The sequence below is a fragment of the Scyliorhinus torazame genome, chromosome 10 (assembly GCF_047496885.1).
Source record: "Scyliorhinus torazame isolate Kashiwa2021f chromosome 10, sScyTor2.1, whole genome shotgun sequence".
Taxonomy (NCBI): Eukaryota; Metazoa; Chordata; class Chondrichthyes; order Carcharhiniformes; family Scyliorhinidae; genus Scyliorhinus; species Scyliorhinus torazame.
In genome coordinates this window covers 21682175-21697333 of record NC_092716.1, presented here as the reverse complement: position 1 = coordinate 21697333, position 15159 = coordinate 21682175, and the positions used below count along the sequence as shown (strand labels likewise).

At 44.8% G+C, this 15159-nt stretch overlaps 1 protein-coding gene across 1 annotated transcript in view; it reads right to left on the bottom strand.

Annotated features, from left to right (window-relative positions):
- The window catches only part of LOC140430385 (chromodomain Y-like protein 2), a 177859-nt gene that overhangs the window by 67209 nt on the left and 95491 nt on the right, over window positions 1–15159 (bottom strand). The window contains exons 2-3 of the mRNA XM_072517842.1: window positions 768–1362; window positions 253–467 (exon numbers count right to left, since the gene is read on the bottom strand). Coding sequence (XP_072373943.1) covers window positions 253–467; window positions 768–1362 — 810 coding nt within the window. The remainder of the gene's footprint in view (window positions 1–252; window positions 468–767; window positions 1363–15159) is intronic.

Below are 15159 nucleotides of genomic sequence, written 5' to 3'. Positions count from 1 at the left end.
GGGGGAGAGAAGCAGGGGGTGGTGGCAGGAAGGGAACGAGTGATTATTCATGGTGACTCCGGCCATCACAGAGTGGGACAACCTTGATGGGCAAGCTTATGTTTTTCCCTGTCTAGCATTTTTATTTCTTCGCACATTGAATAAATGAATGAAGCTTTTTTAATTTCAGGTTTGTGCCTCATACTTTAGCAGCATATCAGTGATCAGGAGTGGTCATACATTAATTAAGAAACAGCGTTGTACAGGCCTTACCTCAGGCGTTAATGAATTGTTGTCCGATGTTTGGCTAGAGAGTAATATATGTGTAAAACCATCTTGCTTCCTTACAACAATGTCCCTGAATCGATAGTTGCTTTCATTTTGTCGAACGCTGCATCGGAGCCGCTTGTCAAACACATAGTCTTCTTTCTCCTCCACAAGCTTCCTCTTCACAGAACACGGCATGTTGGCTTGCCCATTGGAAATCCCTATTAAAATAAAGTGTTTGTGAAATACTAATCTGCGGATTAATGATTACATTTAGTCAACGCACATTATTGTCAGCAACCAGCAATCTATTTCTAAAAAAAAAATTACGAAGAGTGAGGCATGATTAACTAAATCCTCAGAAAATTCGAATCATGACTGCATGTTGCGAGCAAAAACGAAAAACGTTCATTTAATTTTCAAACGTTTGCACATCAATGAACAGTGCCATATAAACACCAATGTGGACTAGCTGGGCTGAATAGCATGTCGCCATTGTAAGACCAATATCTATCACATACCTATTCCATTCACTATAGGAGAATCAGCAATTTCTCCATCCTCTGCAAAGTCCTGCTCTCCTATATCCACATTCATTCTCTGTTGCCTTGAGGTATTGTCAAACTCTAATGCATTTTTGCTGTGTCGAGCGTCGCCATTCTGAAATGAGTTGTCAGTCTTTCTGTAAGTCATAATCTGTACTCCACTTGCCGTCGTTCTGTAATGCACCGTTTTAGTAGCAATGATTTTCTTGGGGTCTCCAGCTGTATGTTTTCCATCTCTGCCTATTGTACCCCGTTTTTGCCTTTGATGTGCATTATTAGTCCGCTTTCTTCGCAATGCTCCTCCTTTCCCCTTTGCGGATTCATAGGCCCTCAGTGGAGAAGTTCCGTGATTGTCCCTTAACACCTGCCTTGGGCTACTTCCCCGTTTCCCTGATTTAGTTCGCTTTTCTTTGGAAGCATTGAGTCCATTGAAATCATCGATAAATTCTTCACAATGAAGGAGGTGATGTTCTGGTTCCCAGGTGTCTTCATTACTTCCGTAACCTTTCCATCGTATAAGGTATTCCCATTTCCCCTTTTTATTTTTCCTTTTATCGACAATCTTCTCTACCTAAAGGAAAAAAAAGGTTCCGCATCGGTTATTCTGATCATTTCGCATCAATACTAAAGACCTTTGAGGTGGGTTCTTTGTATAATCTTCCACAATGCTTATCTAGACGTTGACCTTCAGCCCATTTCAACCAGAGGAGATGACAATTCACGCACTAGCTAACTCCCTTCCCCACTTTTGTTGAGAAAAAGAATCTCACTAATAATAAAAAAGAAATATTCGGAATTAAACATTCTGAAAAGTTGCATATATCACAACTCATATATAATAATAATCTTTATTATTGTCACAAGTAGGCTCACATTAACACTGCAATGAAGTTACTGTGAAAATATATGAGTACATACAAATGCAAAATGGCATTTTCTTTCCAACCAAGTTTTAGTTTACTTTAGACTTTAGTTTTAGACTTTTCTTGGGAATCTCCAGATCCTTGCTTTTGATTTTTTCCCATAATACTCCATTTTTGCCTTTCCGATGAATGTTATTATCCCATTTTCTTCACAACACTCCCACATTCTTTCTAATGGATTCATACAATCTCAGTGGAAGTCACATTATCATGACATTTTTAATGAAACTAGCACATCCAAACACGAGCCTGGACTCCCTGGCTGCAATCGCAGGCTAAACTCAAGAGGCGACAAAACCTTTATCCGCTGTTCAACTTCATACTCTGTTTCCTCCCCTGCATCTGATCCTTCCACTGCCTCAAGATCTTGCATTGCCCGCCGTGAAAGCCTAGTCACCCACAGTTTTATCACCTAACCCTTCTCTTCCTTTGTGCTTCAGGAGTGGCAAAGGCGTGGTGTTATTGTCATTAGATTAGTAATCTAAACACCCAAGGCATGCTCAGTGGTCCCGGGATCGAATCTCACCACTGCTGATGGTGACATTTGAATTCAATAAAATTCTGGAGTTAAAAGTCCAATGATGCCCATGAAACCATTGTCAATTGTTGTAAAAACCTGTGATGAAGAGCCATCCAGGCTTAAAACGTTAGCTCCGTTCTCTCTGTTACTGCTCCAATGGTAAAATTATGCTAAGAACTAGCGAGCAAATCTTGATTTCTTCAACTCCAGGTTTATTGTGTTCAAAAATCACTGCTCCAACCATACCTCCATTCCACCTGTATCCTCTTTGTAAATATGTTCAGTCGATCAAACAATAAGTATGGTCTATTAAACAATTAATGCTCCAATTCTAACTTAAGCACTGGAGAACATTAACTCTTTCCTAACAGGTTCCCCCTCTTTAGAAAAAAAAATCAAGATCGATGTGTATTTCCATAACGCAATTGTATACATTTTCTTTTCTACAATAAATACACCCAATCTTAATTAATAATCACATTCTCTTCCTTAAAGGAAAAGACACACCTCTTTTAAAAATAAATAAATTTAAAGTACCCAATTCTTTTTTTTCCAATAAAGGGGCAATTTAGCATGGCCAATTCACCTACCCTGCACATCTTTGGATTGTGGGGGCGAGACCCACGCAGACACGGGAAGAATGTGCAAACTCCACACAGACAGAGAGCCGGGTCCTTGGCGCCGTTACGCAGCAGTGCTAACAAGACACCCCTCTTTAACACTTAGTAATAACTTCGAGCTGGACCTCTTTTTTCATCAGACAGTCAAACAATTGGTAACTGCTATCAACCCTCTGCTGGCGAGGGCGCGCTGTGCAGGAAAACGCGGCTGGCGGACCGGAGAATTCCTTTGATTGTCTATGTGACACTCTATAGGTACTGTTCCAGAATGGCCTGTTCCATTTAAAATTTCAGTCAGTATCCTGGATATTAAAAAATGCCATATTTACTGCCTCCCTAGGGCAAGTGTCACTCGGGCAAATGCTGCCAATGTACTTTTTACCACTCTTCGCATCTTTTTAGTTTCCCATACCAAAGGGTAACATTAACTTTTTTCCCCAGGAGAAAAATTATAAATCCTCCCGCACCAGAAAACCATCAGAGATTAGCATGAGATGCATCACTATAAACATCAATTTCAGTTGTCTAATATATCCTAAAGATGGGAATTTTCAAAACACAGGACTATAATTTCACCAATGTTTTCTTTGCTCGAATAAATTCTTCAACTTTAGGATTGTTCATTTTAGTTCTCAGTTCTAAAACATCAAAACTGGCGCCCGGCCTGGTTTGTCTCGCGAACCTATTCAGCTGCCCAATTAAACTTCGCAGTTGGTCTTTAGAAGGCACCTTATCCTTTTGTGAGGCCCGACTATGAGAAATTGCTACGGGGTTAATATCCTCCAAGTAAGGCTGCTGATGTAGGGAGTGACATGCAAACTACTCTGCCCGATTTCTAACCCAGTGTATTGAATACACCAGAATTCACTTCCAATCTTGACCCCGTTCTAAGCCCATTAATAGCAGTATTTTCAAATTCACTCCTACCACCCCACAAAACATTATCTACATGCATCATGAAGAGGCCTGAAAATTTCCCTCCGTGGTGCCAATGACGAATGTGATATAAAATTGTTACTTTAGAGTTACTAGTTAATGTAATGTAGAAATAAGCCACTTTGATTTTTGCAGTTAGGGACAAAGGAATTCGAGACCGCATGAAAAAAGCAGGACGAGGTGTGTCTATGAGAGTGAGACTGCATTGATAGGGGCCAGAGAAAGGGATTGGAAGTGAGCCAATCAGAATGGATTAAACAGGTCAGGAGGGACCTAGGCTGACCTATGTCCGTCGAGTATGTGAAACTTGATACCATTTGAATTGATTTTGCAGAGATCTCTTTGTCTTTTAGTCAGTCGTTTTCTGGAGTGTAAGAGGCAGGATGTCCTGTTACATTTCTGTAAGATGATTCAAGCTTGCAAGCTAAATAAATAACTTCTGTTTACGTGCGAATCCGTCTCAACTTTTATTGAGGCCAGACTGACAGAGAAAGAAATTTGGAGATCAACATTTGGTGCCGAAAACCGGGATTTCTCAGGGCGATCCTGTTCCAACTGCGAAATCAGAATTAGACTGATTATGAACAGGAGGACGGGAACAAAGGGCCCTCAATGTAGAAATGGAAAACGACCAGCATTGATTGTTCCCCTCTTCTTATCGTCTGATTAGTCTGGTCACTCGCGGTTGGCACAGAAAGACCGCCTCGACGAAATCACAGGTCAGTCTGGGGATTAGCACTTTAATTGATGGGATTTCATATTGTTGTTTCGGCTTGGGTTAGGGTTTTGGGCTGATGGGACTTTAAATAATAAAGGTTCAGTCTATTATCGGGGTTCAGAGGCTGATGTGACTTAAATAATAAAGGTTCAGTCTATTATCGGGGTTCAGAGGCTGATGTGACTTAAATAATAAAGGTTCAGTCTATTATCAGGGTTCAGAGGCTGATGGGACTTTAAATAATAAAGGTTCAGTCTATTATATGGGTTCAGGGGCTGATGGGACTTCACTAGATGGGGGTTCAGTCCAGTATAACTGTTTTTAAATCTGAAGATGGTTCAACTCTATGTGTGAGTGTTTTAAATATATAGTTGATTAAGCTAAAATTGTCTCCTTGGACTGTAAAGTTCCGAGGTCTAGTTGAGATTGTGAGGTTGAAGCAGAAGTCTCTCAAAGGGTTAACAGCAGCAGGCGGAGTTGAAAACAGACAGTGCTTCTCACTCAGGCCTTGAGATAACAGTCTGCAGTGTAATCGGATACCTTTCCTTTGAGTCAGTGAACACCAGCAAAGTTACGTTTTGAATTAATTAAAGGAAACCAGTGGGTTTCTCCACCTCTTTGATAAAAGTTATTATTTTCGAAAGCAATTGATTGAAATTGCCAGAATCTTAAATTTTACTTACTTGAAATAAGGTTTATCTCATTTTATCTGGAGATTAATAGAAACTTAAAGAAGATCATGGACACCATTTTAAAAAGTGTCAATCTGGAGATGATAATTGATTTTGCTAATACTTATGATAGTTGATTTTGCTAATACTTATGTGTATGTAACAGAAAAAAAACTTGTTAAAAAAAAAATTGTTAAGATAAAGAAATAATTAAGTTGTAAATGTTATACAAGTTTGTGTTAAGCAAATTGTAAATTTAGTTCTGAGTTGAGATCAGAGCTAAGCTTGCAAGTTGCAGTAATTCAATTTGAATTTTCAAACATTTTTAAGTTTAAAAAAAAAGAGAGCAAATAGAGAAAAGAAGGACACAGATCTTGAATGTGTTGAATAGCACATTTCAAAGGCCCATAAATCTTTCTGTTATCTTAGACCTAAAACCTAGGAAGATTGATGAGCCATAGGAATGTCTGGGGCGTTTTAATGAAATCTACCGGGGGCAGTCAGGCGATTTGCTGTATCAAACTGGTCCGAATTCCCCTCAATACTGTGCTATGTTAATGCATTGCCTACCACCTTCTGTGGTTACTGCTGTGAAATGTAATAACATGAATTGGACAGAGAACGACCCTTCCCAGATGGCAAGGGCAGTCAGATTTTACTGGAAGGAGGGTGTAGGCCAAGAAGGAGGCTCAGTTACAAAGGTTAAGACTGAGTATGTAATGAAAAAGGATGATCTGCGATCCCAACAAGCGGCAGAAATGGTAGTTTACCAGCAGGAGCTCCAATATAGTGACTTTGGGTGGGTGGATCAGCGAAGAGGAGGATGAGACAACAGTGCTATATTTCTATCACCCCCCAGTGGTGGACGTTAGACATTGAACAGCCACTATCACTGCATCACGTTACCCTGGCCTATGACAGAACTGGACGAAACAGGGAGTTGGAGGACAAATACCGGCCATTACTTGAGACCGAATGGCCAGTCAAGGTTACAGCCACAGTCACGGGAAAAGAAGGTACAGCCGATTTTGTTACAATATCACCACATTTATGGCCACAGTCAGCTTCGGTAAGCCCTCATATTATACGTCAGGTCCATGACCAGTACCATGCCAGGGATATGGGGCGAATGGTCAGCATCTTACCGCAGCTCGTCAGAATAGGTATGAGATATACCTTTTGAACAATCCACGTCTGACATTTAAATACTGTACCACTATCAATCCAGCCTGTTTTCTTAGTGGTCCCCCTGTCCATGAAGACGCACCTGGCCACGACTGTTTAGCCTTGATTCAGGAAACTACCACAATAAGGGGCGATTTGAGTGACATTTCGTCAGAACAACCTGACATGATTATGTGTGGTCAAATATCCCACCGGGGTTTAGTTAATGACCTACTGCAGGCCCTCCTTCTGCCAGCGCAGATTTCCGTTATTAAATGCGCTGCCCACACGAATGGTACAACCCCAGTTGACGTTGGTAATGAACGAGCAGATTGTGCAGCGCGCACAGCCGCACAAATTCAGCAAGTGATGGTGCCTAAAATGTTAAGTCAGACTAAACGATCTACTATGAATGTGTCTGCTTCTGACAAGCCAATGCCAACCATCCAAGACGTCATAAGGTTACAGGAGGACGCTCCTGAGAGTGATAAACAAATGTGGAAACGGTTAGGTTGTACATATGATTCTGTTTCCTCTCTATGGACCACGCCTGCACATCAGACTTGTATGATGTACTGGCTTTATGGGTCATCGAATGTGTACACTTTGCAACTCATTGTGGGGCTCGAGGGACTAGTGATTTGTTGCTGGACACTTGGTGGCACCCTAAAATGCAGGGGTTGGCCCAAAGTATCAGTAATCGGTGTTTGATTTGTCAGCAATATAACACCGGAAAAGGTATCCCTTGTGGGAAGGGGCAAACCCCGTTGCCCAGTGGTCCCTTTGAGACGCTCCAAATGGATTACATTGAGTTGGAAAGGTGTCAATGTTATAAATATGTTTTGGTCATTGTGGATGTGTTCAGCAGATGGGTTGAGGCGTATCCGACTATCTATAGTAAAGCTGCTACTGTGGTTAAAGTCTTGATGAGGGAAATCATTCCCCGGTACGGTATACCAGCTCAGTTAAGTTCTGATAATGGGCCTCATTTTATTGGACAAATTAACAAGGAGTTTTGCTCCCAGTTGGGCATACGCCAGCAGTTACACTGTGCTTACAGACCACAGGCAGCCGGGGTGGTTGAAAGACACAATCAGACCCTCAAAATTAAATTGGCTAACTTAAGAGCAGACACGGGACTGACATGGCTTAAGTTGCTCCCCGTTGCCCTCTTCCAGCAGCGGGTTACACCTGCGGGACCAGCCCGGCTCTCTCCCGCCGAGATTCTCTATGGCAGGCCTCTTAGAACTCCCTGGAGCCTGCAGGTTCCCAGACGGGTTCAGTTTCATCAGATGACTGAAGAAATGACCACCTATGTTCTAGCCTTTACGCAAGTGCTCAAGGAACTCCATGGCCAAGTCCGCGCGGCTCACGAGCCATTGCCCCAGTACCTAGCTCACTTTCAGTCCAGCCCGGTAGTTATGTAATGGTCAAAAATTGGACTAGGAAGGGGTCGGAGCCGCGATGGGACGGGCCCTTCCAAGTTCTCCTTACCACCCCCACAGCAGTTAAAGTGGAGGGGCGAAGTGCTTGGGTCCACCTACATCACTGTAAATTGAGCCCATCTCCACTACTGTAAAAGGTCGGATACTAACCTGCCTCCCTTCTCCAGTGCTATTTTACAGGTGTGGAGCATGATGGAGTGGCTACGCATCGTCTGTCTGATATTTGGCCTCACTTCGCTTGGCGTGTTATTGGCGATGGACATGGAAAAGGGGAATATTATGTATCTGTGTAGCCCCAACCAATCTACAAGGATACATCACCTATGCACAGGTGATGTTCTTCACTGCCCCCATATACGAGGACATGGTATCGACTCATGGAAGGTCATCAAAGTTAAGGAGAATGCGGGAGTCATGAAGCAGCTGCACCGGTCCCGGCGATGGGAAGGGAACATTATATGGACATTGCCTTGTTTTTGGAATACATGTAAATTTGATTTTGGATGTGTTAAAAGTGGTACAATAAAGGTAACATCAGGCTGTCAGAAGAGTGTAGGAAGAGACCATGAGAAAGAGAAAGGGACTAGAGAGAGGACGGGGCGTGTGAGAAGGGAAGTACAGCTAGAACGTAGGTTACCGGGAGATGCACTTAAGTTAATTAAAGGCCAAACTGAGGAAAACCCGGGTAGTATGAATCTCTTCTACCAGATTTACCACCGTCTGTATGGCCAGGGACGGGTTGTCTGCTACCCAAACCCCGCAGCGGTGTCTAGGTTATTTTCTGTTTCACCGCTTTGGGGCACTCCCCAAACGGTGGTTCATTGTCAGCGTTCCGAGCCATTGCCTGAGCACGTCACTCTTCCTTACGATCCGGATTCAGCACCACCGGCTATTTGCCTTCCCCTCCCTCGGGATAATTCCCATTCACAGTACGATAGGCTGCGACGGTGGAGGGCGTACATACCTAGCCACTTCACTCCCAATAGGGATTCCCGGTCGTACGAGAATTGCTTCAGCAGTGAAGGATATGGCTGTTTGCTGGTAGAGGTGGACACAAATATAACATGTCTGTTTCCCACCTGTACGGACAGGAGGTGCCATATCACCCAGGCGTCTGGCCAATGCGTTTGTTATAGCACCACTTGCGTTCCATTGAACGCTGGCCTCCAGCTCCTTTGTGGCTGGGCGAATGTCTCTCATATCACTGTCGGGAATAGGGCTTTCCGCATTGCTGGGCGGCCCGAATGGGCATTTCAAAATTGGATAAACTGGGCTACTGGGAGGTCCTTACGCAACCGATATACTGATTGTGATGCTAGTCTCCACACGGAACAAGGATACTACTTTTTATTTAATGGTACGGCGACCAACGTTTTGTCACCCCCATTTCCCCGCCGAATTGCTATAGGGACTCTAGTCCCTACCACAGTCCCCTGCCCTTCGGCGTGGAACCTGCATAATCAGTTAGCACGCCGGGCAGTCTCTGCTGAATTTTGCGAGAACTGGAAAAAACCTCAGGTTCTTGCGCCCAACCGGGGCCACTCAGCCGGGTGGGGCATTCTGAGCGTATTGACACTGGGAGGTGTGGGGGGTTCCTTGGCTGTTAGTGATCGGAATTATTTTATTTGCGGCCTTACCATTTTGGGAAATGAAACCTTGGGAGCCCTCGGGGCAATAACTAAGGAGTTGTCTCAGCTACGGTTGTTTGCAATGCAGAACCGGTATGCTCTTGACTATCTTCTGGCCCGTGAGGGTGGGGTATGCGCCATAGTACAGGGCAAGTGTATTATGGGTGTTCAAGACTTGACCGCTAACATCACTAAATTTATGGATCGCATACGGGATCACTTGGACGGGATGCAGGATCCTGGCTCTTGGGGTAACTGGGGATTTGGAGGATGGAAGGACTGGTTGATAAATATGGCCATGTATCTAGTGGTAGCTATCGGCTGCGTCTTTGTGGGCCTGGCCATCCTTAAATGTGTGATGGGTAGAATGCGGGGTGCACTAGATCAGATCACCGCCCCAATCACCGAGAAAAAAAATTTAACTGTTAAAATCCATGAGGGTGAAGCAGATGAAGGGGGGCTAAGACAGGAATTGGAAATGCAGCGACGGATCTTTTTAGATGAGGGACCGTAGCTATAGATTGGATAGTTCGGTTATCATGGAATGATAAAAGGAGGGAATGACGAATGTGATATAAAATAGTTACTTTAGAGTTACTAGTTAATGTAATGTAGAAATAAGCCACTTTGATTTTTGCAGTTAGGGACAAAGGAATTCGAGACCGCATGGAAAAAGCAGGACGAGGTGTGTCTATGAGAGTGAGACTGCATTGATAGGGGCCAGAGAAAGGGATTGGAAGTGAGCCAATCAGAATGGATTAAACAGGTCAGGAGGGACCTAGGCTGACCTATGTCCGTCGAGTATGTGAAACTTGATACCATTTGAATTGATTTTGCAGAGATCTCTTTGTCTTTTAGTCAGTCGTTTTCTGGAGTGTAAGAGGCAGGATGTCCTGTTACATTTCTGTAAGATGATTCAAGCTTGCAAGCTAAATAAATAACTTCTGTTTACGTGCGAATCCGTCTCAACTTTTATTGAGGCCAGACTGACAGAGAAAGAAATTTGGAGATCAACACCAATAAAACATTGCAGGGTCTGCTTTCAATTGAGGACAGCCCAACCTGGACAAAACCGACCACACTGAGAAATACCAAACTCTGGAGGCGTCATTCAACCCATATACACATTTATTTAACTTCCAGGGTACCATTTGTGTTTGGTGCCTCTTTGGGAGGATGAAGAAACATTTCTCTTTGAAGTGGATGTCCCTGTAAGAATGCAGCTTTAACTTGAATTCCCAAGCATTTGTGGCTAACAAAGCCAAGATGATTTTCAAAATAACTTTTCCTGGCTTTGGTGAATCACAAAACCCTTGTGCCACCACTTCGAAGGCTTTGGCCTCATAAGTTCCATCAGGACCCACGGTCTCTGTGCATATCCATCTATGAGATAAAACTCATTGACTCCTATCTGGGACCTCTGTGGACACCTCAAATCCTTTCCAACTTTGCAGTTATTGCTGTTTTGCATTTTTAATTAATTTATCATCTAATTTGTTGGACCTCTCGATCAAATAGGTTTATGCTCCTTGTAGCATTTCTAGTCTGTACCACATTTCTTGACCTTGTTAAGCTGCGCCTCTATCCTGCCTTAAATTTCATTCCGGACTGCTACTGCTCCCCTTCCTACAATGAGATGTTCTTTCAACAGCTCTTGATGTCTTCCTGTGGGCATGTTCACAGCTTTACCTACTGTCCGTACTGACACTATGATTCTGTGCCCTCCATTTTTATTCATGTTCCCAATCCATGGGCCTAACCTCTTTATCTTGTGTGACGATTCGAAATGTCAGGAAAATTGGATTATAAATGTTGTGGGCAATTTAAGGGTTAAAAACCTGAGGTTAGAATGTGTTCGTTCAAAATGGATTTTGTTTTGCTTCTAGGAAACAGCAGGTGAAATTGGCAAGGAATGTGTTTATCAGTCTGGGCTAATGCATTGTGGTTTGCCTGGGGAAGTACCTGGGGAGTTTATGAGTTTTTGCAGCCTGCAGAGATACTGGGCGTGATTTAACAGAAATGAAATAGAGTCCAGTGTTGAGCACGGTTAGTTGGGTGTTTCCCGGCGCTGGCAGCCAATGACCACCCCGCTATTGAATGGGACTCTGCTTCATTTCGAGGCCTCAGCGATGAATGCCCCAATATCTAGATCCACCACTGCAGCTTCCGACACCCCAACTCACCTATAAGGGGGCTATCGAACCTTATAAGGGCAGAGCACCCTCGGCCCAATCCTTGGCACGGGCAAAACGCCATCATGGCACTGCCAGCCTGGTAGTGCTCCTGCCAGTGCTACCTGGGCACCCTGGCAGTGCCAAGGTGCCCAGTGCCAGGGTGCAACCCTGCCCACAGGCCGACCACCAGGGGGGGCCTCCAATCGCCTGGGAGAACTCAAGTGCTGTTCTACTTGGCCTCCATTTGTGGAGACCAGTGCTAAATGGCACCCAGCTCGGGTCCCCTCGGCAAGGGATTTGATGCTGGGTGCTGGTTAAATCCGGTGAGTGCATATTCAAGTGTACCTAGGTGCACACGTAAATGTGCAAATTTAGGTCCCACCCATTGTGGATGGGATCCAGATTGCGAGGTCGTGGTAGGCCAGGTAAATCTCAGGCCACATCATGTCCTCAGTCGGGCACGACGCAGCTGATTGATTGCGTCCAATGTTTTTTCAGCTTGGGGAGATCAGGTCATTGCTGGGTGGAGCTCAGTAAGGCAGCGAGGCTGTGAGTCTGGAGAAGCTTTGAGAAAGACAGGAGCTGTGTTCAGATCTACCTGTCTCTGAGTCCACAATTCTTTCCAAGTAGGAGAGTTTAAAAACAATAATAATATTTGAAAAGCAGAGCAATCTTGTGTGAAGACAAGGAAGAGGCCGAACCAACCCATTGGAACCAGCTAAATGAAGATATTCAGCCAGAGTCTGCAGGGGTTCTAACCAGAGCCAGAATCTGTTCTGCACTACAAGTATTACTCTGTGCCCTGCTAATTTCAAGTTACATTGAGAGCTGTATGTTTATTTTCCTGTTGTTTAATGGGAAATTGTATAGTTGTGTTAAGGGATAATTGTAAGCTGTTCTTTTCTTGCTAAGTTAAAAAGTTTAATATTGTATTTATAATAAAGTTTTATTTTAGAAATACCAAAGCTCTGTTTTTTTTTCATGCAATCACTCCTGGAGCGAATCATCTTTTCCGCACAGTCTTAAAATAAACTAAAATATTGGGGCTTCGCTCCAATATCCTAGCCACTGTTGGGGTCTGGTCTGGGATTGTAATATTGTACATTCAACCAGTTTTTATGTTTTCCGTTGACCCCGCCTGCTCTACCAATGATAGTTGCATCCTTCCACTGACTGTCCCCTTCTGGCAAGTACGTCACTTTGGTGCCAACATTTATCAGTTGTCCTTTAGGACAAATGGCCTCATCCGGTTCGTCAGAATTACCATGTCCCTCTTCAGATACCCTGTCAATTTCCACAATCTGGTCCTCATAATTCTGTGACATTTGTGTAGGAGAAGTACCTGCTTCCTCCGCATGTTCAATAACCCCTTTTGAATCTGCAAACTTGTAATTGCACTAATCTTGACGGGTGTACCCGAACAGTCTGATTTCTATGCTGCAAAATGTTTGTTTTACCATCTGTACCTATCACTTTTCCTGGACCTTTCCACTTGTTAAATCCGTGCCTTTTATAGAATGCCATGTCTCCCTGTTTGAAAATAGATTTCGATGATGATGCACTGTACCTCAAAGCTCTCAGAATTCTTTCTGATATTTCTGCTTTAAGGAATGCTCTTCTGCTTGCGTGCAGTGCATTCAAATGCTCAGAAAGGGCAGAGCTAATTGTAGACCCCTCCTGAGCTGGGGGATGATCATTCATGACTGAAGGAATTTTAGGATTTCTACCAAAAAACAGCTGATATTGGCTGTAGCCGCCGCCCCCCCCCCCCCCCCCCCCCCCACAACCATCTTTAGTGCATTCTTTGCATGGACGGCCCATGCTAAATCCGAAGTTAATTTACAATCTGGCCCATCTGCCGAAATTTTGGAAAACATTTCGTCTATCTGTTAAGGTCCAGGGTTTAGAGAACCCCAAAGTGTACCATAGAGTTCACCTGACCCTTAACTTTGAATTTTCTGTGGTTATGGGGAACACACGGGCCTGTCTTTCAGGTGTTATTCAACAGAGAGTTACAGTACTTTTAAATTAAAACAATGTTTATTTGTAAAACCAGTTCACACTTTATAAACCCACAGTAAACATCTCAACAACTATCAACACCAATAAATCCCCAAAGAATACAGCACTCGATAGATAACCCTTAATGAATTCCCAAACAACACCCGGAAGACAAAATACACTTTTAAAACACAGAGATCAGGTTTAAATTCTCTACTGAGAGCAGTTATCACTTTGAAATCACCCAAATGAACACTCTTTAGCTTGTAAAGAGATCCATGCACATCTGCTGGCTTTCACTGCAACTCTTCTCTTTAAAAACAAAACTAAAAACTCACTCTGTAGCAGCTTGCTCAAAAATGAAAGGAAAGCTGACAGACAGCCCAGCTCCACCCACACTCTGACATCACTGACAAACACCCATTTCTTCAAGACCCATTTCTTAAAGGTACTCTCACATGACATGTCACAGCATAATTTCTCTCAGACACCTCGGGGGGGATTCTCCGACCCCCCCGGCCGCCGAATTCTCCGGCACCGGAAATTCGGTGGGGGCGGTAATCACGGCTCGCCAGTCAGCGGGCCCCCCCCTGGCGATTCTCCGGCCTGCGATGGGCCAAAGTCCCGCTGCTTCTATGCCAGTCCAGCCGGCGTAGATTGAACCAGGTCCCTTACCGGCGGGACTTGGCGGCGTGGGCGGGCTCCGGGGTCCTGGAGGGGGGGGGCGGGGCGATTCGGCCCCGGGGGGGGGGGGGGGGGCTGCCTCCACGGTGGCCTGGCCCGCGATTGGGGCCCACCGATCCGTGGGCGGGCCTGTGCCGTGGGGGCACTCCTTTCCTACGCGCCGACCATCAGCATCCGCCATGGCCGACGCGTAGGTGAATCCCCCCCTGCGCATGCGCGGGAATGACGTCAGCAGCTGCTGCCGCTCCCGCGCATGCGCGGACTCGCGCCGGCCGGCGGAGTCCCTTCGGCCCCGGCTGGCGTGGCGCCAAAGGCCTTCCACGCCAGCCGGCGGGGCGCCAACCACTCCGGGTGGGCCTAGCCCCTAATGGTGTGGGCATAGCCCCTAAAGGTGCAGAGGATTCCGCACCTTTGGGGCGGCCCAACGCCGGAGTGGTTCACGCCACTCCGTTCCGCCGGGACCCCCCGCCCCGCCGGGTAGGGGAGAATCCCGCCCCACGTTACTAGATGGGCTTTCTGCAGATGCATTCATAACTGTTATGTTCACTTTCTCACACATATCCCGAAATTCATCGATGGCAAATTCCTCCTCATTATCAGTGAGAAACTTAGCTGGTGGCCCCAGTCCGATCACTATCCATTTTTCCACAATTCTATTCCACAATTATTTTCTTCGCTATGTATAATAATCCACTGACTAAACCTCGTTACCACGTCTACAAATGAAAAAGTTATTTTCTTTACCCCAAACCTTAAGATCCATAGCCACTTCATTGAAACCTGTCATTAAGGACATACTCACTATGGGTCGTAATGGTGCTCTGCTGTGTTGCTTTCATCTGTCGCTCTCTGTTCTATAAGTTTGGTGTATTCTTTGCCTCTTC